The following is a 23,323-nucleotide window of genomic DNA, read 5'->3' as shown; positions in this document are numbered from 1 at the left end:
TTTTCACCTTCAAGGATATTTAAACACTGTAATAGACTACTTATATAATAGAAGTTTTATCACAGGCTGTTTCTACAAACATATTAAATAATAATCTGATCCTGAATGGTGCAGGATATGAGCACTGTATGAGATGAAGGACAGTTGAATGAATTATGCCTTAGTTCGAACAATGAACTGTTTGCTCCTACCCACTGAGTGTCAAGAAAGGAGCTGTTGAATTCAATTTTCGTCTGAGAAGACCTCAGAGGGGATGGGAGGAGAGGAGCGTAGTCTCTTCATAGATCAAGAGGTGTATGTTTAGGTGCTGTTGTGAAATCCTTTCCAATCTCACCTCCTATAAGGTTCTGCCAAGTTCACTGCCTGACAGCTAGCATTTCTGAAATGTCAGACCCTGACAACAGACATCTGACTTTTCCAGACTTTAATCATATGGGAAAAAAATAAAAGCAGTAAAGGTATTTGGGATCACTGTGAGTGTATCAAAGACCGAGGTCCCGAGTGCCGCCAAGTGTCCATGTTTGTTTATCTATACAAATTGAATTTTAGAAGTTACAGCATCTAATTCCCAGCTAAGCATATTTCCAGTTTTTAATTGCTCTTGATTTGCTAAAGAATCATAATAAGATTTTTATTCTCAGGGACGTTACTCAATATGGGATGTGAGATGTTTTAGTAAGACAATGATTAAGAGTTTCCATTGTTCCTAATGGATTATGCATATATAGTAAGTAGCAATCCAGCTGACGATGAAAGCAAAAATAACTTAATTGCCTTGGCAAATGTTATGACCAAATGTATACTGGGATGATGCTGTTAAGTGAGAGTGCATTTTCTTTTAGACTTCGTTCCAACTGTTGCTGTTTCTCGCCAGAGACTTGAATGCACGCGTGTTCCTGTTTCTCAGACAAGCAAAGGCAACAGTTTGCTAACAGAAGTTTGGCTCGAAGAAGACATTTCTTTCAAAGTACATCTTTTGCTTCTGTTTTTAAATGCCAGGGATTTAAAAGGGGATGTGTACAAAGCACTGAAGTGACTATCTGTCAGTTATACTGAATGCGTTTGTGGTACAACCACGAAAGGTGAGTTGTTTGTTTCCAATTTTTTATCTGACAACCATTTATACTAGACGCATCCATAATCACTGGTGTCAGGACCTTCTCAGTTGGATGGCTAAACCAACTGATTTTGTTTTCCCGACCTAAAATCCTTTAGAATTCGATAGGGGAGAAAAATCTCAGTGCAGGATAAACCCTGAGTGAACTTCCATTTGGTTTTTCAGTGTGGGACTTTGCAGTGTCATCTTTGTGTGCAATAGCCTTACAAAAGTACCATTCCTATGCAGACATACACATGCAGTTATTTACATATTTAATCCGGTAATTTAGGACACCTTCCTCTAATAAATGGGTATACATTTGATCAATTATTTAAAATAAGTGCCATTAAAGAGTTCTATAAATATACCCTAAATAAAATGTATTATTTTTTTTTATTCTAAGACAAATAAATACAAGTGGAAAAATTTATTGCCATGAATATAGATGTTAAAAACACCAGGTTTGAGACATGCATTAACAGACACATCAGCTACCTGGTATTTTTATTTATGTATGTTTTGTTTCAATCAGACATAATCCCACTAAGATATTTAATAATTCACATTTTGTCAGCTTGCTTAATGTTTCCCTTATACAATGCATATGCTGTAATCTCTTTCTTACTAGATGATATTATGTGTCCAGGTATTTGCAGCATGAAAGTGCTATACAGTATAAAGAAAAGTTATAATGGATAACATCCTAAATAACAAGAGAAAAGTCAAATGCTTCTTGCTAAATCAGTCAGTAAAACCTATACTTTCTCTGTGCCTTTCATGAAATATTTGCAGAGGAAGTTGTGAAACTCTTTATGCTTTGTATTCATTTAATTGTGTAATAAAAATAATCTTTCTGTTGGGTATTTCAAACCCTAATGATTAATTGCCAGAAAAAAAAAAAAAGAAAAAAGAATCAACCCAAAATGGCAAGGTAATAAGGTACACTAAAGATGTGCTTTACAGAAAATTACAGAAAATAGTGCATACTTATCAAAATATGCACCAAGACACTGTTTTGAATATACAAATAAATTGCTATTTATACACCTTCTCCCCTAGAGTTAAAGGAAGAAATAATTCCACTAAATGGAGAACTGTAAAGTTTTATGTGCCATATTTAATAGCATTAAATCAGGTGCATTGCACTGATAGGTATGATATTACTACACTGTGAATGTCATTGTATTATATGACTATTTTTTATTCACCTTGACTTTTATCTGTGGGATCCTATGCATATGGAACCCTATAAAGCAGGCAGCATGCAATAATCTACCGGCTTCCAGCACTGGAGCTACTACAGCCCTCTGTAAACGTAACCAAAATAGCAATTTTCTCTTTGCTTTACCTTATCCTTCTTCTGCTTTTCATCTTGGTATATGATCCAGTGCTCCCCATCATTACTGTAAGCAATCTTGTAGGACCCCACGAATTGGACGTGACCGAAATCTTTAGCTCCTTGGGTAATTATGCCAGTGATTTTTGTAGGCACAAGCAGATCAACCTAAACAAAACAGAAATAAAACAAAATATAGAAGAATGCGATTAGAACAGCTTCTGTTTGCAGTCTGACTTTATACCACGCCAAAGGAAAATGAGGCAGCACATCACACAATGTTGGCAGACATTCTTGGATGCAGGCAGGAATGCCCAGAAGATGTTAGGAAGACCCTCAGGCCATGGTGAGAGAGGACCCAGTCCATAAGGTGGCTTTGCTCTGCTTTGTAACTGTGGCCACCGCGTGCTGACACCACAGATAGTAACTTTCTTTCTCCAAGCTCCAAGTTGGTTTACTTTATTTTTCTGTTTATTTATAGTTTATAACACCTAATGGCACATCAGGGCTGATCTCATGCTGTGCTATACATATTCCATTGTGCTATTCATGGTCCCAACAAAACAGCAGTCCCCACTGCAAATAACCTGTAGCCAAAAAGCATTCCCATGTGCTCCTAGTAATCAGAATATGGTTTGCCAGAGGTCGATTCCCTAAGTGCCTTTCCATTTCATTTGCAGTGACAGAATCAGTGCTTTGCTACATCTTCTAAAAACATTTGCTATCACACTTCTTTTCCTGCTGAACTTTTCTTCTGACTTTAAGCCTTTATTTCTTTTTCTACCTCCAAAGCTCTGACTTTGGCATTCCTTGATTTTACTGAGTTCTTTATTTTATAATCTTAGCACAAGAATTTTAAAAATGCAAGGCAGGAATCTTAAATCCTAATAAAATCTGAGCTTTCAAGTGGCTTTGACGTGGGTCAGCACATCTGTGATCAGTTCTTTTGAACCAGAACCCAACACTGAATAGAACAGATTTGGGCCAGATGCCTTGGATTAAAATGATCAAGGAACAGAATACAATAACAGAAGCAAATTGACGTAATAACGTATTTTTAGAGGAAGAACGGAGGAGTTGAATTCCCTATCAAAACTGACATTTACTTGAAATGTGAAGGTAAAACTGGGGCTTCATTCTGTGTCCTCCAGCAATGCAGCAAGCCAGTTAAAAAAAAAAAAAAGGAAAAAAAAAAAGGTAGATTTATTTCAAACAATAAATGGCTGTGGAGCAGTCGGCATTTTTAATATTGTCCGTTAAATCAGGCAAGAGAGACTAATAGTAAAAATATTACAGTAAAATGAAAGGACTGCTGAACTCCATGAGGAGATGAGTGGTATGTTTTTACAGAAAAAAAATTAAAAAGAGAAGGTGAAGGAATAAAGAATCTCTGACTTATCAAATGCTGACAATCCAGTCTTGTGATTTTTGGGAAGCTGACCTCCCCCTGCCCTGAGCAAACTAGATTTTGACTGAAATATGGGTCAAGACAGAAGAACAGATGTGATACATAGAGTAAGAAATTAATCATGAGAAGAAAAGGAAAAATAAACAAGCATAGGTGGTCAACTGGTCCCAGCCAATGCCTTTGAAAGATGTATGCTACAGTTTGGTGTTTATAGAGAAGAAAACACAGAAAAGAAGAGCAATCAGACAAGGAGGACCAGAAACCTGTGCCCCAACATATTAAGACAGGTAGAAAATAATAGGAATAATTCAGCATCTTCAATACTGAGATACTGCTGCAGTCCCTGGAAGACGTCATTGTCCACAGATTGTCTAATTTATTGTCCTCTGATGGCAGCAATGCTGCTCAGAGGAGCACTGCAAAATATAAGGCAAATATCCTGGAGGGGCAAAAGTCTTTTTCTTTTCTCTTAGGTCAGTGAGAGACAGAAGGACTCAATCAGTGATCACTCAGAGCAGAAGTCTGCTTTGGATGCTCTCATGGTCTGCTTGAAGGGACTTCATTCTTCTGTAAGGACTGCAGGGGATGTTGCTTCGATAGCCTAAGTGGGCCTCTGGGAAATGAACACTGCTAATTAGTATGAGTCTTTAATGAATTAATAAACATCAGGTCTCCAGACCTTGCTTCCAAATATTTTGGAGTCTAAATGGATATTCTGTTTTTCAAAAAGGCTGATGTGGTAAGGAATCACTAATTGGTCTGTACTTCCAGGCAGCATTTGAAATAAATATTTCAGAGTCAACTTTAGATTCTCTTTATAAATAAATTTAACATTACCATTTTCTAAGTGTGACCTTTTCAGCAGAGAATGCTGTTATAGTAAAAGTTAATATCTCTCCTGTTAACTTGAAAAAAAGCCTCCATAAAAAAATGTTGTTTATTTTTAAAAAGCTGAAAGCGATCTAAAAGAATTTCACAAATATTTAACATCGCCATGGCACTCAGAGTATTTCTCATAGAAATTCAGAACATGGAGAAAAAAATTCTTATTAAGATTCAGGGGATTTCAAAGCTAAAATCACAATAAATCTTTATTATCACACAGATCCAATGTTAATAAAATGTCCTAGTAACAATTGTTTTGTGCTTATAGGACATATCCAGTGGCCCTGTACTTTTGTTCAGAAAAAAGATGTGGAAGGCTGGAAGGTAATTTGGCATATGTTCAGTCTTTTTCTGAAAGACCTACATAGCACTATGTAGAATATGTCTGTGTTTGTGCATTGTATTTAAAAAATGAAAAAAAAAAAAGAAAAAGTGATGAATAGATAGGTCTTGACAATACAGACAATGCATGTTGCTGGAGATGGAGGAAAAGAATTAAAGGATAAGCACCAGCATCAGCTTCTCATACTTTAGTATCATATTTACTTATTTATTCAAAAGCTGATGAGAAGCCTCCAGGCAACAGAGATCGCTATTAACCTAGCATTAAAAAAATATAGGTTTCACTCTCTTGCTTTATTGCCTTCTGGAAAGGGTTAACACCCATGTTTTTCATTCCTCCTACTGCAAGTACTTTAGATCAGGGAGGTGAGAAGAATTTACCCCAATTTCTCGTCAAAACATCTGCATTAAAATAGCTTAAACGCAAGCCAGAACTCCCCATCAGGATGCAGAACACATTTATTCAGTTAGCGCAGATTGCAAGTAACAGGCAATCAAACAAATTACCAGGGAGAGAAGTTGAATTAACACACAACCACTGTGTACTCTTCAAAGCTGAATGTGATTAACAGGATCAGAATGTGACTTCGGCTCTTTCAATGCAGCAGAATTTAGAATGAGGGAGAGGCAATTAGTCTGCGACTGATAGGATCATTAGCTGGTTACAAGAAGAACCATGGTTTACAGTTTAATGTACATTTCTACAAGCAGCTGATCAAAAAGCAGTTTAACATCTTGTGTCTGAGAGAACTCTCTTGGGCTATAGCTACTTCCTTTATACATATCTGTTTCCCACCTTGCTTCAGATGTTAAAGACGGTTCAGTGTGATTTGGAGGAGAATTAATTTAAGAAAAGTACAAAGATAAATCCACCTGAGTATGAAACATTTTAATGAAGCACTGTGTGGATGCACGGCATGAACTCCGCGCCAGCGTGCAGTTAAACATAGAGTGACTAGTCTGTGTACTGTCAGTAGGTCTTCTTGATCAGAAAACAGTCACATGCACTCTCTGTCCCTTCTCTGAGTAGCCCAGGGCTAATGAACCTCAGGTATCACCATCTGACTACGGCCAGTCTTCATATAACCATCATTGCACCTCAGCCTCTTTGAGAACTACAACTAAAGATGCAGAAACCTTCTTCCTGGCAACATTCACCCCTCCCAAAAGCAGGAACATAAGGCTGAGACACTTTTAGACATTTGGGACAGATTCCCATAAACCAGTCTGGATTTGCAAGCAATACAACTGTAATTGCATGAGCATCGTCTCTGGGTTCCAGATAGTCATCATGATTTGGCATTGCCTACCACAATGCCTACCTGTCTTGAATCTCTGCTGTATCAGGAAGCTCAGTATTAGAAGATGAGACTCGAGAAGATACAAACTGCAAAAGGCTCCAACAACTCGAACATTAGCAAGGTGAGATGGATCCATGTGGCCTTACATGGCAACCACCACTGGGTGTCCTTGTTTAATCGGGGAGGGGAGAGGGAGGTTGGACCAGATGACCCCCAGGATCTCTTACAACCTCAACCACTTTGTGATTCTGTGGTACCAAACAAAATCCAGCCACAATGCCCAAAGCATTGGGGACCAGGAAACCAACAAGGGCAAGTAGGTTGTGTTTATACTGACAATGGGTGCAGATCTGTAATGCAAAGCACCCGACATAGAGAAGAGAATGTCTACACAGTGTGTGTTGCAGGGTTTTTACTTCCAGCAAGTCTGCACCAGCTTTTGAATCACATCTTTTGGCTTAATTTCATCTGAAAGGAATCCATTTCATGCTCCGTCAGGATAGTCCATCATGTGAACCAAAGCATGAAAAGTGAAGACAGTCTTTAAAAATAACACACCTTAACTACGCTGTAGTGATGCTAAAGGAGAAGAAAGAATCCTCAGAATCCAGGGGGCACTGAATCCTATTTCACAAACAAGACAATGGTAAGATGGCTCACTTGAACTTCAGTTCAAAGATGCAAAGGAGAGAGATGGGGTAGAGGATTTTGGGAGTGCTGAAGGTTAAGGTTAGTTCAACAGTGCTTTCTAATAATTACTTGAAGTGTTAATTCCAGCCCCCTCCTTGTATAGATACTAGGTTTCTGCCTCTAGTACAGCTAATCCTATCATTTGTATTTTTAATATGCAATTTTAGATATGCCTTTTTATTTATTTATTTTTTTAACCTTTGTAGTTTTTGTGGACTGTTTATTACTGGTTGCCAAGTGAATTTCTGGGCAGATCTATTCTACTTGGGAAATAGAAGAGTGCCTTGGACTGAAAGCACCAGGGATCAAAAGGAAGTAAACCTGGATCAAAGCTAAAGAGTTTAGCTGGAGGCCTGTGTCTAGTGGAGCATCTCATGGGCCAGTACTGGGACCAGTGGTATTCATTATATTCTTTGATGACCTGGATGAGCAAATAGAGTGCACAATCAGAAAGTTTGATGATGAGACAAACCTGGGAGGGGTGGCTGACACACCAGAGGGCTGTGCTGCCATTCAGCAAGACTCAGACAGGCTGGAGAGCTGGGTAGGATCTGGTATCTAGGGAAGAACAACCCCAGGTACCAGTATAGGTTAGGGACTGGTCTGTTGGAGAGCAGCATAGGTGAGAGGGACCTGGGGGCCCTAGGGGACAGCAGGATGACCATGAGCCAGCACTGTGTCCTCATGGCCAAGAAGGCCATTAGCATCCCGGGGTGTATTAGGAGGGGTGTGAGTAGTAGGTCAAGAGAGGTTCTTCTCCTTCTCTCCTCTGCCCTGGTGAGACTGCACCTGGAATATTGTGTCCAGTTCTGGACCCCTCAGTTCAAGAAGGGCACAAAACTCCTTGAAAGGGTCCAGCACAGGGCCACCAAGATGATGAAGGGAGTGGAACACCTTCCTTGTGAGGAGAGGCTGAGGGAGCAGGGCCTCTCTAGCTTCGAGGAGAATAAGAGGTGACCTTATTAATGTTTAAAGGGTGAGAGTCAGGAGGACAGAGCCAGGTTCTTCTCAGTGATGGGCAGGGATAGGACAAGGGACAACGGGTGCAAGCTGCAGTATAGGAAATTCCATGTGAATATAACGAGGAATATTTTCACTGTGTGGGTGACGGAGCCCTGGGACAGACGGCCCTGGCAGGTTGCGGAGTCTCATTCTCTGGAGACATTCAAACCTGCCTGGATGTGTTCCTGTGTGATTTAGTCTGGGTGATCCTGCTCTGGCAGGGGCATTGGACTTGATGATCTTTCGAGGTCTCTTCCAGCCCCTAACGTTCTGTGATTCTGTGACATGTGAGAATAAGAGGGAATCACTGCCAAGCTAAGGGTAGTATTACACTTAAAAGACTGAAAAAACAAAAAGGGCCTGAACAGCCTGCAGCTGCTACCTCAGCAAGGTGAGGATCTGCCTATCTCATATGCTGGTCTTGCAAGGAGTTCTCAGATATTTTGGGATGCTTAAGATAATGGCAGAGACAGGGTTGGGCCCCTTAATACGATGAAAAGAGTCTATTACTCTTAAGCTGTCCTGTACAGGTTATTTACTCTTCATTTAAGACTTTGTGAATTTTTCCATGGAAAACTGGCATACCCAAATTGTTGCTGGCTACACCGAAGCCTGAGACAAGGAGGGACAGGCTTGTAGTGTCTACAGGATAAAGACAGAACTGCAACTCTTTTTGTATCAGATGTAGGTTCTTGGCATTCCCTCCATGCCCAAACACTGGAGATAAAAGGAAAACTGGTGATGATGCAGTATATGTGCTGCAGATGCACATCTGCATGTTCCTAGTGACACTTCAGCATTGAAGCTAAGCATTGTAGCCTGTTTTCCAAAGGCCTATATTATTATCCCTTCCCCATTATAATCCATGACGCCAAATTGCATGTAAAATGTTGAAGGAAAAAAAAACAACCACCAAACAACCAAAGAACTATACTCCTGACAGAGAAATCAAATTTTCATCATGGTTTCATATGTAGCAGAGTGTTTTTAGTAAAGCCACTTAAATATACACTATTAGGGTCAGTAGTTACCAATACTGAAAAGGTTATAATAAGAAAATAAGTTAGAAGAAGCATCAGAGCATTTTGTACAATGCTCCACTAAAGAGGATTTTCATTCTCTCTAACTAAAGTATGTATTCATATTTAATTGGTCTGTATTAACTAGGATATGCTGAAAAAATGTCTTCTCATGAACCAGTGTAAAGATGGGGTGTTTTCAGATGAAACAAGATTGGAGTGCCGTGCTTTTTCTTCCTTAAAACTGTGGAGCTTGTTTTCCTCACTTCTTTTTCAATTTCAGCTTATACCTTCAAATTATTTTAACACTGTGCCACTGTATTTTTAACATCTGTGGTCCTCTAAGCTAAGCTAATAAATAGGAATGTTATTTTCTTATTTACTCCTATTTGCTAGCTCTTAAAGATCACATTCCCTCTGAATCACTGCGTGACTGCAGTAAGTGCACACAAGAAACAAGTTAGAAAGAGTACCATGTGCTGTCAGCTTTCTCCTGTACAGTTTAAAAGGGAGAAAGTGGGGAGTGAGGCCTGCTGCTTGAAATCTCTGTGGGCTGTCAAATATACATCTAAGGCCATTACTTTGAAATGTTTGAAGTGAGACACACACAAAAGCTCACAGGTCACGTTATTTCCATGAACAAATTCTTAAGGAGCAGCTACTTTTTGAATAATGCAGACTGTAAATCCTTCTTTATTGTATTCATGTACTTAATAATAATGGTTAGATAGGTTACCTGAATGACTATAGAATATTTTCAGCTTTTTAGTAAAAAAAATAATCAGATAAATCAGATTTATATGATCAACTGCCATTTTAAAAGCAGCATTAATTTCTTATAAGGATACTTTTTAAGGATACTTTTTATAACCTCACTTTTCTAAACCATGACTAATCTCATTTTATTGCTATCTCTAACCAAAAAAAAAAAAAAAAAAAAAAGCAAATAAGCAAATTTCAGCCTTAGGATGTGGATTTTCGGAAGCACCAAAGGGAAGTGCTACCCATTTCCTACAGGAACTCAGGCAGTTCTTGTTCTGTGGTCGTAAATCTGGCCTGCAGCACACACAAGATAATACTGTTTTCACACTGATCCTGTAAACAGGAATGGCTCCTGTGAGTGTCAGTAACTCCCACAACTTTTCAGGAAGAATTTGCATCCTCAAAGGATACAGTGCTACCTGCTCTGTCCAGTAGTCTGAAGTGAAAGATAATTTAGTATCTCAAAATGATAACATCAGGGACGGCTAAGCCTATAACCTTTTCTCCTAACACTAAATATTTCACATCTGTGTACAGGAGTATTTTTACCATAAATGTGATTAGAGGATTTTTGTAGAGATGACATAGTGGATTGCACTGGTCACCAACAATCAAGAAACGATTAATAAAAGAGCAATAGTCTCTCTATCTGCTATGGAATATCCAAAGCTTATCAGTCCTTGATGATGCTAAGAGTTTCAAAAATAGTCCATTAAATTACCAGTGATTAAGCAGGCTTAGACATCTGGTGGAGTTAGAAGAAGCTTTTGAACTGCACTGGTACACTTAAAATCTGTAATACTGTTCTGTGTTATATCCATCAGTTAGAGTTCTTGTGGGAAAGCCAAGGACAAAACAATACATACCCATTAAAAGGGAAAAAAAGAGTATGATTGTGAGAAGTGCATGATACAACACACTGACAGCGTATTATGCTACCTTTCTCTCAAGGTCTTCAGCTAAACACTGCTGCAAGCAGTGACTGTGCAGTACAATTTGCTGATCCTGGCACCTAGTTATGGCTAGAAATAGATATGGAAATGGGAAAAAAATCATTTACATTCAGTTCTTTACATAATGGTAAAAGCAAAAATTGCATAAAACTGGATGAGAAGAAGTAGCTTTTAGGAGTGCAATTTCTGGAAGATATAATTTAAAGCAGTTATTGCTGTACTAACAATAATGATGCTAAATTTTGATCAAAAGCTTTTGACTATGACTGAAGGTGAGAATAAGGTGCAGAAAAGAACCAAAAGTTTAAAAAAAAAAAAATCTACCATTTCCATTTCTGCTTGTCTTTAATCTCTGAATAGGATCATCTTGAGATGGTAGGCAGACGTGTTCCACTCTCGTTAAATTGTGAGAAGAGCAAGGAAGAAGTTCTGTTACCTCTCCTCATTTTATTAAAATATATCTTGAGTTGATGAGCAGATTTACCAGTAAGATTTTTTGCCTGCCAGTGCTGTGAGCCCCATCCCAGTGCAGATTCCCTAGTTTTCTGTTAAAGACTAATTCAGGGAATCTCAGGTACTAGAGTAAAGCTGCATAAAATACTGGCAAGCACAGACAGGAAAAAATTTGGAAGGTAAGCAGGAGAAATGTCACCCATTTCACTGTAAGTTTCAGAATGACACTTGATAACCAGAAATGTGAAGAGCAAGGAAGTTAACATTTTATGCCAGCACTTTGGAACGCCACCAGCTTTTGAACTGCAGTGAGGAGAAATCTAGGTATCTCAGATTTCATTTGTCTTAGGTTTTCAGTGCATTAGGGGTTTTAAATTGGAATCAAAGACTGGTGATGCAATGCCTGGGAAAGTAAAATCCTTCCTTACAAATGAATTACTGCGACTTCTGCTTGGTTTTCAGTAGGGAAGATGATGCGACACCTTTTATTGGAGGACTGATAAATATCTTTGTAAAAATGTTGGGATCATAAATGGACTCACCTATGCATGAGCAGCTCATTTTATTTTTAAAATGAAAAATAATGGTGGTAATATGGAACTTCATTATTCACCTGGTTGGTTTTTCTCAGGTGATTAATAATGTTGCAAATATTTTCTGCAGTACATAAAAATGTCCCAATAATCTATGAGTATCTGGACTATAGATCAACAAGTAAACTGAAGATAAGCTTGTGCACAAGACATTGCAAAGTGACTAATAATTAATATAGCTACTGAACTGTTGAAATACTAACAAAAACCTGCCTGTAAGCAAAGTTAAATCTGCCTAGAAGATAAGTGGGGCTTAGGCGGAAGGTTCCTCCTTGCATTTAAAAGCTCTGAGTGCACAACTCTTATTTTCATAGGAAATGCAGCCAAGGCAACATCATTCAGCCATTCTTTTTAAGAATGACTTTGCCCATCTGTCAGCCAGGATTATTATGCATACTCTGTCTCTTATAGCTATGCTGCTGTAGCTGTAAACTAAAAATGTCAAAATTGTGTTGTGTTACCAGACTTCGAAAACAACAGTACGCTGCTTTTTATTTTTTATTTTTTTTCCCCTATGTTCTCCCTTGAAATGATAGGACAGGCTTTAGTTTCCACTGGTACACTCTTAATGACCAGAAGAAACACACAAAATCGGTGCACCACAATGTTAAGGACTGGCTTTGACTTTTTAAGCCAGAAAAGTATTTTTCCAGGTTTATAGAAAAAAAATCAAGTTTCCATCTCCTTTTAGACTAAATGGCTTGGTACTTCTAAGGCAATAATCTCTTAATGTACTGGCTTGAATACAATTAAAAGACCTATTAATCTTCATTCTCCAGGACATAAGAAAGATTATCTGTTATTAGTCAAAAGGACACCCTGGAGCCCCTATTATACAGCTTTGTAAATAGACCTCTGGTCAGAAAATAAGACTAGGCTACTGGCAGGACATATCCAACCCTGGGACTCAGTTCTGCCTTTGATCTGACACAGACATATTTTCTTGGCTTCCAAAACACCCTGCAATGCTTATCGGCTCTCTGCACCTACTACAGAGCGCATGGAAAGCACAAGGCATGACTGATTTGAGGGATTAACATTTTGCTAAAATTGCTGACCAAGTCTGGAGTTATAGAGGGAAATATTTTCCTGTTTCCCCAAGGTTTAAAAAAAATAAACAAATCCCTTTTTGTTATTGGAAATGGAAAAAGCCAACATCTGGAGAGATATAAGGTGAAAAAGTATGCTTTTCAAGTAGTTGATCACTACCTTGGCCATTAGGAATGCCCTGGCCTAGGTTCAGTTTTTGATCTGCACAAGGTAAAGTAGGGTCATGAGAATGGACTTCCACATTCCAGATAAAAATAACAATTGCATTAACTTTTACAATTTTAACCATGTATTCTATTTTAGAGCTTTTGTGATGAAATTTCCACAGAAACACATTGACTGGGAAATATACTAGGAATATTCAATAAAGAACAAAAATTAGATGATCTAGATTTAGAATAGACATGAGAAAGAAACTCTTCCCTATGAGGGTGGTGAGGCCTTGGCACAGGCTGCCCAGAGAAGCTGTTGCTGCCTCATGATCCCTGGCAGGGTTCAAGGCCAAGTTGGATGGAGCTCTCCTTATGCCTCTATGGATTATATTCCTTGGGAAAATAACTGTGATGCTCCTACATTTAAAATTAGGACTGAATAATATTGTTACTGCATTTCTTCAGATTTTTTAAAATTAAAACACTCCTAATTTTGCACCCTAACACACATGAGAAGATAAAAAGAACACAATGCAGAAGGTTGGCTCATGGATATTCTGTGATTCCATGAAATGTATCTCAGCCTTTCATCCAACACTACAACATGGCTCACAAATTATGTTATAAAGCTAAAAAACCTAGGACCTAACTGACTGAGGCTTGAAAGAATTAAAAAAAATGTTGGCTCCACATGAAGAACACTGGACAAAACAATTCAAGGGTTAGAGAAAGGGATCTGCAACTAAAGCCCTTCTTTTGATACTCCCAAAGACCACCAGTGTCCAGACAGAACTGGAACTTTCACCATTTAGGAGTCAAACAGGATGAAATGCAGCTTCTGGTAAGGTGTGCATGGATTTTCTCAGTCTGCTTGGGATTTTTTACCTTTCTCTTTCACTCACCTCCAACTCCTTCGTTGTCCTCTACAGTACTTACACCAAAGAAAACAACAATCAAACAAACACACCACATGTGCATGCTCTTAATAAATTTAACACAACCTAGACTAGGTTCCTACACCTCTCTTAAGCCTGCCTGAAATGAACAGAATGAACATTGAGTTCATTGACTGCTAATGGCCATATCTGTGGCACTTGGAAGCCATGCAGTAGGTAGGTTAAAAGTGTTAAATAACATTACCACCACTTGCAGTATAAATAACTACATACACGTTCCAAATAACATGCTTACTGCTTTCTATGCTTAACATACTAAAGATTTAGATGACTACAAATGTTATGTCATGTTCACACTGAGCAGATTAGTAAAAAGACTTAAGTCATTTTTCAACATAAGAAGAATGCCAAAATTCCTCAGGAGTACTCTGGCTACAATTAATTGCAAATAAGATTTTTCAAAGAGGCAAATCCTTGGGTTTTGAACCACAGAGACTAAAGGACAAATGTATACCTGTGGCTGGAAAAGCCAAAGGCAGTTCTCTCCAAAACATAACTATTTTCTGTAATAAAGAAGGCTGGATCCAAATGGAAGTAATAGCTGAAGCAGAATATTTTTGAAAATCTACTTTTGCACATACCCACACAAACCCCTACTGAAATCTGTTGCAGCTGACAAAGAGCCACACACATACCATGGAGGGTGAAACCTGGTTTGCCATAAAAAAGCAGAAAGGTAGGAAATAATCAAAATCAACAAAGTTGAAATCTTAGCATAAAATTTTGAGCACTGACACACAGTGATGTGTGAAATCAGAGCATTAAGAAATCAGAAAAGAACATATTTTCAGATCTTGGGTGATGTGTTTTCTTTGTAGATCCATCAGGCATTTTTGGCCTTTTTTGTTTGTTTGTTTGTTTTTGTTTTTTCCTTGTGTTCCTGGTGTTCCGTTCTCAAAGATTAATCTCTTAAATTGCTCATGAAGCCATTGCTCTGTCAGGTGGGAATAAGACCAATTTATTACAAGACAAGTGTTTGCTGTCAAAGGATCTGTACTTTTCTGGAAGGCTTAACAAAACCAGACTTTTACAGTCAACTTCAAGCATGTGGGAGATGTCGTGCCACAACCACTTTTATACTCTGGTGGTTGAAAAGTAAATTTTAAACGTACAAATCAGAGAAATTAACTTGAACGTCTACAGTTGTGTCTACCAGGAAAAAGTATAGATAAAACCACGTCATAATGTAAACCAAGTCCTACTAGATACTAAGGCACTACACTGGCTGGCAGACTGAAATGAAAGATCTTTGGTTTATCAGTGCATCTGTCCTTCTGCTAAGTAGAGTTTTCACACAGATTCACAGAATTGTAGGGGTTGGAAGGGACCTCCAGAGATCATCTAGTCCAACACCCCTGCCAAAGCTGTTCCCTAGGACAGGTTCCACAGGGAGGCATCCAGATGAGTCTTGAATATTTCCAGAGGAAGAGACTCCACACCCCCCTGGGCAGCCTGACCCAGGGCTCTGTCACCCTCACCGTGAAAAATTTCTTCCACATATTGGTGCAGAACTTCCTGTGCTCCAACTTGAGGCCATCACCCCTTGTCCTGTCTCCATAGACCACTGAGAAGCTGGCCATATCCCCCAGTGTCCCTATTATGAACTGAAGTTAAAAAAAAAATATTACTATTACGCAGTTTACAGGTTTTCTCCACTGACTGGAAGTAGATGTTTCTCACTTACACGTTACGGTTCCATGGAGTGGACTGTTTTCTAACTATTTGCTCTGCAGGCAGCAGAAAATATGCCTCTATTGCTATAATGCAAATCAGCAGTAATCTGTGTACTGACTTGCAACAGATCATTGTGCTTATCTCGGATGACTCAGTGAAAGAACATAATTTTCAAATTTGCTATTGCTATTGCAGTAGTGAAAATGCTCATTTTTCTGACAGAAAGCTGTACTTTAAAAAAACACAGGCATTAATAGAATGTTTATTATTTTTTTTTAGAGCAATGGCATTTTAGGTACTTTTCTTCACTGCCTGATTCCCAGAAAAGTCTTCACAGAAAGGTCCTGCCAAGGTGAGGCTAAAAAGACTCTAAGGTTATACCTGCTGTGGATATAACTGTCCTGTTTTTCCCCGAATGGTGTGTTAAGCCAACCATATTTAAAGGCTTTGTAGAACTGGGTAAGAATATTCTGCTTGGAGCAACCACTGAATTACATTTCAGTTGGGATTAAACAGTGTCTTCCTCTTAGCCACTGAAAAAAATCCCACAAAAAAGAGCCTGATTAACCTCCTTTATGCGTACTAACGCACTTATCCCATGAACTTCAATGAAAACCTTGGCTGTGGGCACTGCGCACATGTACAGGCATTAGAGATCCTGAATTCACAAGAAACTACTAGCTCAGTGAACCTGACCTTCTTATATCACAGGTCTCACCCTGAAGACAGAGATCATCCCCCAAGTGTATCAAGGTTAGATATTTCAGTCCTTTTAAACTGCAAAGCCACGCACGAGGCAGATGAAGTTTTTCCTACCAGCACTTTTGATTTTAGCAGAACCTCGCTGCAGCGAAGGCAAGGGGCTTAACACAAACTGTTAGGGGTTAAAAAGGACTGAAAAAAGTACTTTGTACTAAAAAGCACTTTGTGGCTCTCCGTGGTAAATGGCCAATACTCTGTCCTAAACAAGAAAGTATCTGCTACAAAAAGCATTGAGTTTCTTAAAGGCAGAGTGGGTAGTTTGTTCATAGTAGTGGCTTAGTCATGTGGGTGAAGAATAAAATGTCTAAATATAAAAACAACAAAAAATGCCACTATATTAATTTCCAGTATTTTCAGAATTAGAAATGCAATCAGGTTATATGAGCCCCGATATTATCTGCTATATTCAGGAATTTTTTTTCTGAGGTTGAGAAGATGATCCTATGATGACAGCATGTTTTGAACTTTGGTTTGAAAGACGTACTTGGTATGTATGTCTGCAATTATGCTGGCACACAGCAGCATAAAGGTCAGAGGCTAAACGAGAGCAGAGTGTTTGGGCTTTTAAAGTTATCCTCTCTGCATTCTTTACTTCTGTTTTTGACATTCAGCTGCAAAAGAGAACTGTAGAAAAGAGCAGTTTTATTTTGCTTGTCCCAATAATGCATGTTTGAAATGGGCCATGGCCCTTTAGAAAGCAAACAAAAAAAAAAAAATCCATCCCACAAAACACATTCCATTTTCTTGGGACTTCATGTAGTTCATGAAAGCCTCACTGAATGAGATGGTGGTGAAATCAACTGCAAGCAGAAGTCTGGCTGCACTTTTGATTGCTCAGAAGCCAACCCGGGGTCTTTACCTCAGCAGGCTTTAGAAAGAGCTTTTATTTGAAATATTGTAAGATGGCACCAGCTCTTGACAGCAGGTGGGAGCAGCCTGTAGAGACTCTCTTGCTGGCTGTAGCACAGCAGAGCATGGCAAAAGATCACAGATGCGCATGCTAGCAAGGAACGCGATTCATCCCTGACTCTTGCAGGGCCAATGGAAAACTCCAAAAGAAATTCCATGCAAAGTTTTGAAATAAAACCTTGGTTTTTTTTAATAAGGCAACTCTTTCATTGCATTTGCATACATTTGGCAAGATCTCTTGTGCATGCTAAAGGTCCTTTGTAGGCAAAAAGTGTTCTTCAATTTTAGAAGTACTTATATATATATATACATACACACCCACATACATATAACTTACACATATATATACACTTACCTGCACAGGTATATAAATTCAAAATATACTGTATTTTTGTTTAATGGTTTTCACATTTCCTGATCTATGAAGTTGCTGCTTGGGTTACACAAGCATACTGCCAAACATACTTCTTATTTCAGTTTTTCCATCAAAGTTCTGGATTCAGAACTATTTTTCCAATGAGGCATAGTGTGCCCCTATAGCAGGGAGATATATAGAGGGATTTTTATATCTCTATATACGTATATAGATTTTTAAATTTTTTAATTATAAATTCAACCATGACCAGGTGTAAGCATGTGTTGGAAGAAGTAGCAAGTAAAAAAAAAAAAAAAAAGAAAAATATTGCTGAAAGCAAGTAGGAACAGTGAATTTCTTGAAGTAGAGCAAATCAAAGAACTCTAAAAAGAGTGAGACCTGTGACTAGTGGTGTTCCCCAGAGATCGGTGTTGGGTCCAGTCCTGTTTAATATCTTCATTGACGATCTTGATGAGGGAATAGCATCCACCCTCAGCAAGTACACGATGATACAAAGCTGGGAGGGGTGGCTGACACGCAGGAACACTGCGCTGCCATCCAGCGAGACCTGGACAGGCTGGAGAGCTGGGCAGGGAGAAACCAGATGAGGTTCAACAACAGCAAGTGTAGAGTCTTGCACCTGGGAAGGAATAACTGCTTGTGTCAGTAGAGACTGGGGGATGACCTGTTGGAGAGGAGCTCTGTGGAGAAGTATCTGGGGGTCCTGGCATATGACAGGTTGTCCATGAGCCATCAGTGTGACCTGGTGGCTAAGAGAGCCAATGGGATCCTGGGGTGCATCAAAAGGAGTGTAACCAGGAGGTCAAAGGAAGTGATCCTCCTCCTCTACTCTGCCCTCGTCAGGCCTCACTTGGAGTATTGTGTGCTGCTATAAAAAAGACAGGGATCTCCTGGAGAGTGTCCAGCGGAGGGCTATGAAGATGGTTAAAGGCCTGGAGCATCTCCCTTACTGGGACAGGCTGAAAGAACTGGGGCTGTTCAGACCCAAGAAAAGACTGTGAGGGGATCTGATCAATGTTTATAAAAATCATAATCATGGGACATGGGGAAATAACCAGCCTCTTTTCAATGGTCTGTGGGGACAGGACAAGGGGCAATGGCCTCAAGTTGGAGACAGGAAGTTCTGCACCAATATGCAGAACAACTTTTACACAGTGAGGGTGACAGAGCGCTGGGACAGGCTGCCCAGGGTGGTTGTGGAGTCTCCTTCTCTGGAGATATTCAAGACCCATCTGGTCAGTGACCTGTGTGACCTGTCCTAGGGAACCTGCTTTGGCAGGGGGTTTGGACTCAATGATCTGTTGAGGTCCTTTCCAACTCCTATGATTCTGTGATTCTGTGAGATATAATGTAGGTGATCTAATGATAAAATGGGAATAAAACTGTGGGATTCTGTGGCTGTTGTATCTGGGGCAGTTATAGCTCACACCCACAGCTTGAGGAAATCTAATTTTTGTCATGATACCAATGACATAGGTATTGGATGGCATTAAGTCCCTAATATTTTTTATCAAAGCTGCATGAAGTATTAAAATTATGCATTTACATTATTTTCATTTAGTCTACATTTAATGTTCCCTTCTTTAGGCTCTGGAAGCCATAGCCATACACTATCAGAAAACAATGTAGTTGCATTTAGCAGGCTTAAAATAGCTGCAAGTGTTTGGTCTGAACAAAACATGAAATCACAGAGGAATAAACACTCTGCACAGGCACAAACCCTTTTCATGTTCCACTATTTGCCAATACTGGGATAAATAATTGAGCCTTAGAGCTTCACTGTGGAAAGCACCTTCTGGAGAACATTTGTGATGACAGCTTCTACCCCTGAGCACCCACAGTGACAGCACATGTAGCAAGCAGACAGCTGACACCATACCTGACAAGTTCAAAGTATTCTACAAGTTTACGGTTCAACATTATTAGAAACCAACAATCACTTGTCAGGGCAGCACCATTTTCCCATTTTCAAAAGTTATTTTCATTTTTGGCCTGTGGAAATCCTTCAGAGCAAGTCTAATAATAACAGGACACACTTAGTCCTGTTCTGGCCCACCAGAAATGCTTTGGTATTCCGTGGAACCAAGGGATAGTGCCAAAGTTAGCAACATGGTCTTCCTGTAGGTGACAGCAAGTGTCTGAGTTGGCACGTAGGAATATCTGTTCTCTTGCAAACCTTGCCTCAACTATGCTCCCACTGATGCATGCAAATGACATGATATTTCTTATATATAACTATGCTTCCTCAAATAATTTTGGAATACTTAACCTGTTATCATTGCTTTCTGCACCACTTTACATATGCTTATGCTTACCCAATCCCCTCTGTCTTCTCTGAAAGTCAACCAAAATAATCTAGGCCAAATGAAGACCAAACCCAAAAAAGGCCTTCATAAAATTTTACCAGGTGCTGAAAATGCATTTAACCTGCTGAAAACGTGTTGTTACATATAACTCACATCATGTAACATTGTCCTCAGTTTACCGCTACAACGGTAAGAAACAAACACGCTGCACATCACACAGACTGCACTTCATTTATTCAGAGGGTTCGGAAGTGCTTAGGTTGTGTATCAGAGAAGTTAGGCTTGTTTCTATACAGCACATGAAATGTAATGATTATGGAGAAATATGGAACTGATCTTTTTGAGAAAAAGCACTGAGATGAAGAGGAGGCTGAGGGGAGACCTTATCACCGCCTGCAACTACCTGACAGGAGGTTGTAGAGGGGTGGGTGATGGTCTCCTCAGCCAGGTGACAGGGGATAGGACAAGGGGAAATGTCACAAAGCTGCACCAGGGCAGGGTCAGATTGGATGTTAGGAAAAAAAAAATTAACTGAAAGAGTTGTCAGGGCCTTGAACAGGCTGCCCAGGGAGGGGGTTGAGTCTCCGACTCTGAATGTGTTTAAAAAAAGGGTTGATGAGGTATTGAGGGACATGGTTTAGCATAGGACAGGAATGGTTGGACTTGATGATCTTTAAGGTCTTTTCCAACCTTGTAATTCTGTGGTTCTGTGAAATGAGATGGGGCTTGCCAGTATTTTTATGTACTTCTTAATGTACACCTCTGCAATACATATTTTTTTGTCTGCACAAACTCCCAGAAGAGCCAAGTATTTCTAAACAGAAAATCAAGTCAATGAGAAGGGATGCAAGAAAGCTTTATTTCCCTAAATTTTATCTCTACCAAATTCTATCCTAGTTGTTCTAGGGGTGTCTCTGCATGCACGCCAACAAGATTCATAGCTATGTACACAGCCCAGCTCTAGTTGATGTTTGTTGCCAGAATATCCTAAGAAATTACTCTTTCATCCACAGCAAACTAAAAATAGCAGCACTTCAGAACTATATGTATATCAGCTATGCTTAAGTTTAACTGCAAGCCCTACAAGGAACACTGAGACAACGCACCTTCTTCTGTCTTTTGCAGGTGTGATCTTAAATTAGTGCAATCTTCTTATGTTGTGTCTTACCCTCCGTTCCCAAAAGCACACCGATTAGCTTTGCCTGTCTCTTGTTCCACTGCAAGAGTCTGACACAAAGCTGGGGGCTGTTGTGGCAGCTACAACATCAGTGACAGGCACAAAATAAAGGTTTAACTCCCACAGCTACTCAATTAGAAGTATTCTCATCGGGCTGCCTGTGTGTTTCGTAACTCGTTTCCAAAGCGGTTTTACCAAGGAAAGGTAGTGATGTAAAAACCCAGCCTTCTTTAGGCATATTGCAATTGGCTTTATTAATGTTAAAAATGAAACTCGGTAGGGTTTTTTTCCCCCCTGAGGAGTAAACCCAGCAGTATACTTGTTAAAAGAAAGTATTTCAAAAGCGGCATTCACTGTTTTTTGATTTATTGCTTAAAACATCTTATTCATAACAAGCTCACCACCATAAACCATCCTGCAGAGATCTGATTATTACAGTACCCACTTGCACTTAAGTATTGATGAGCAGTAGGGCAACATAACCAGAGATAAAATACATGCAACTGCATTTGATTGTTAAGGTAACAAAATTAGATGCGGTAAAAGAGAAATCAGTTATGATGTAACATGCTGCAACTGTGTTCCCTGATTGTCTCAGAATCAAGTCTTTTCCCCCAAGTTACCTGTATTGAATCAGTGAACGCTCAGACTTGTCTAGTTTCACAATTTTTCTCTTCTTTTGACCCAGAAGCATTGGATGTATACCAGTGTGGAATATTTACAGTATATCCAGCATGGCTGACTTGAAATCTTTACATCTGGCTGCTTTGTGAGTATACAAATGCAAAAAGATCTCAAACTTTGTAGGCTGTTTGACTAGCTGCAGTAATAGAGTGATTAGTGTTAGATGACTCCACTTCCATGGGTGCCATGAACTATGCTTCCAAACTACCATGCCCTAGACATTATACCCGCCCCAAATAATGCAGCAGCTCTTTTAATTACGATGAAATACCTTCCCTTATACTTTCATCACATAGGTGCCCATGATCGTCATGAATCATCATGGAAGGAGTAGAAGTACTTCTAAGTGCTGCAGTAGAAGAACATTGGTGCCACAGAAACATCAGTCTAGAAAAAAAGATGTCCAACAGCAAGGTGATGACTCTTCCATGGGGTTGCCATCCACATGCAGAGGCATAAGAGGAGGAGGCAGATGACCAACCTCACTTCGTGGCTTCCATCATGGTCACTCACGTAGAGTTTGACAAACATGATAGTAAGGAGCCTGCTCTAAATGTTGGTGTGCCTGAGATGTGTGAAAGGATAAGAAGCAAGAGGATGGGTGGTAAAGACGCATAAGCCTTTGTTGAGGTTAATGGGAAGAAATGTCCACAAGAAAATTATAGCAGGATGTTGGCAACATGAGTCAGGCTGCTGCTGTTTGAAGGTAGGCAGGCTGTATTGGATTTTTTTTTGTAGTAAGACTGACCTAACTTTTACCACAAGTCTGGCACCTGTGTTACTTTTCATTGGTAAAATGTTTAAAAGACCCTGCCCTACTTTGTCTTGGAAGTGACATACTGACATTATGAAATCACTATGCACCTCAGGATACCCTCATCTGCCTGTTAAATCCCACAATTTTGGTGTGGTAGACAGAGGTGCAAAGGTTTGGATTACAGCTATTAAGAAGAATCTCTCCACAATTTTGAAAAGGCATACAAACCCTGTCAGTGACAACATTTCCACCCCCTCTCAGATGGGTAATTCTGGTTTAATTTTTATTCTGTCTGTGTGACCAGTGCATGACTGCAATGTATCATCCAATCTAACGTGATGCATCAGATCAATGACTGTGATCATCATGCAAGGCTTCAGAAGTACTCTGCAAAAACAACAGTCACCACTTCACCCCTTGTGATGCGGCTAATCAAGAGCAGCTCATCAGGTATTGCAACATGTTCCTAATTCCCAGAGGAAGCCACCAGCAGCTATAGTTGCTTGGAGCTTCTGAAAGGAAATTCAGACCCTGTTACCTCAATTGTCTAGCCAGGGAAACAGGCAAACCACTTTTCTTGCGGAGAGGTTGTGAGCAGAATGAGGAAAGACTTCGGTCTGCACAGCTGGAGAAAAGTAGGTAAACCTGACTTTAGCTGAAAGCGCTGAGCACCTCGC

At 39.5% G+C, this 23,323-nt stretch overlaps 1 protein-coding gene across 1 annotated transcript in view; it reads right to left on the bottom strand.

Annotated features, from left to right (window-relative positions):
• The window catches only part of EDIL3 (EGF like repeats and discoidin domains 3), a gene marked incomplete at both ends in the record, with an annotated part of 273,859 nt that overhangs the window by 8,522 nt on the left and 242,014 nt on the right, over nt 1-23,323 (bottom strand). Inside the window, one exon of the mRNA XM_084278226.1 lies at nt 2,448-2,603. Within this exon, the coding sequence (XP_084134352.1) occupies nt 2,448-2,603 (156 nt within the window). The remainder of the gene's footprint in view (nt 1-2,447; nt 2,604-23,323) is intronic.

The sequence above is a fragment of the Gallinula chloropus genome (genome assembly GCF_964237585.1).
Source record: "Gallinula chloropus genome assembly, chromosome: Z".
Taxonomy (NCBI): domain Eukaryota; kingdom Metazoa; phylum Chordata; class Aves; order Gruiformes; family Rallidae; genus Gallinula; species Gallinula chloropus.
This window is presented reverse-complemented; position numbering and strand designations above follow the sequence as displayed.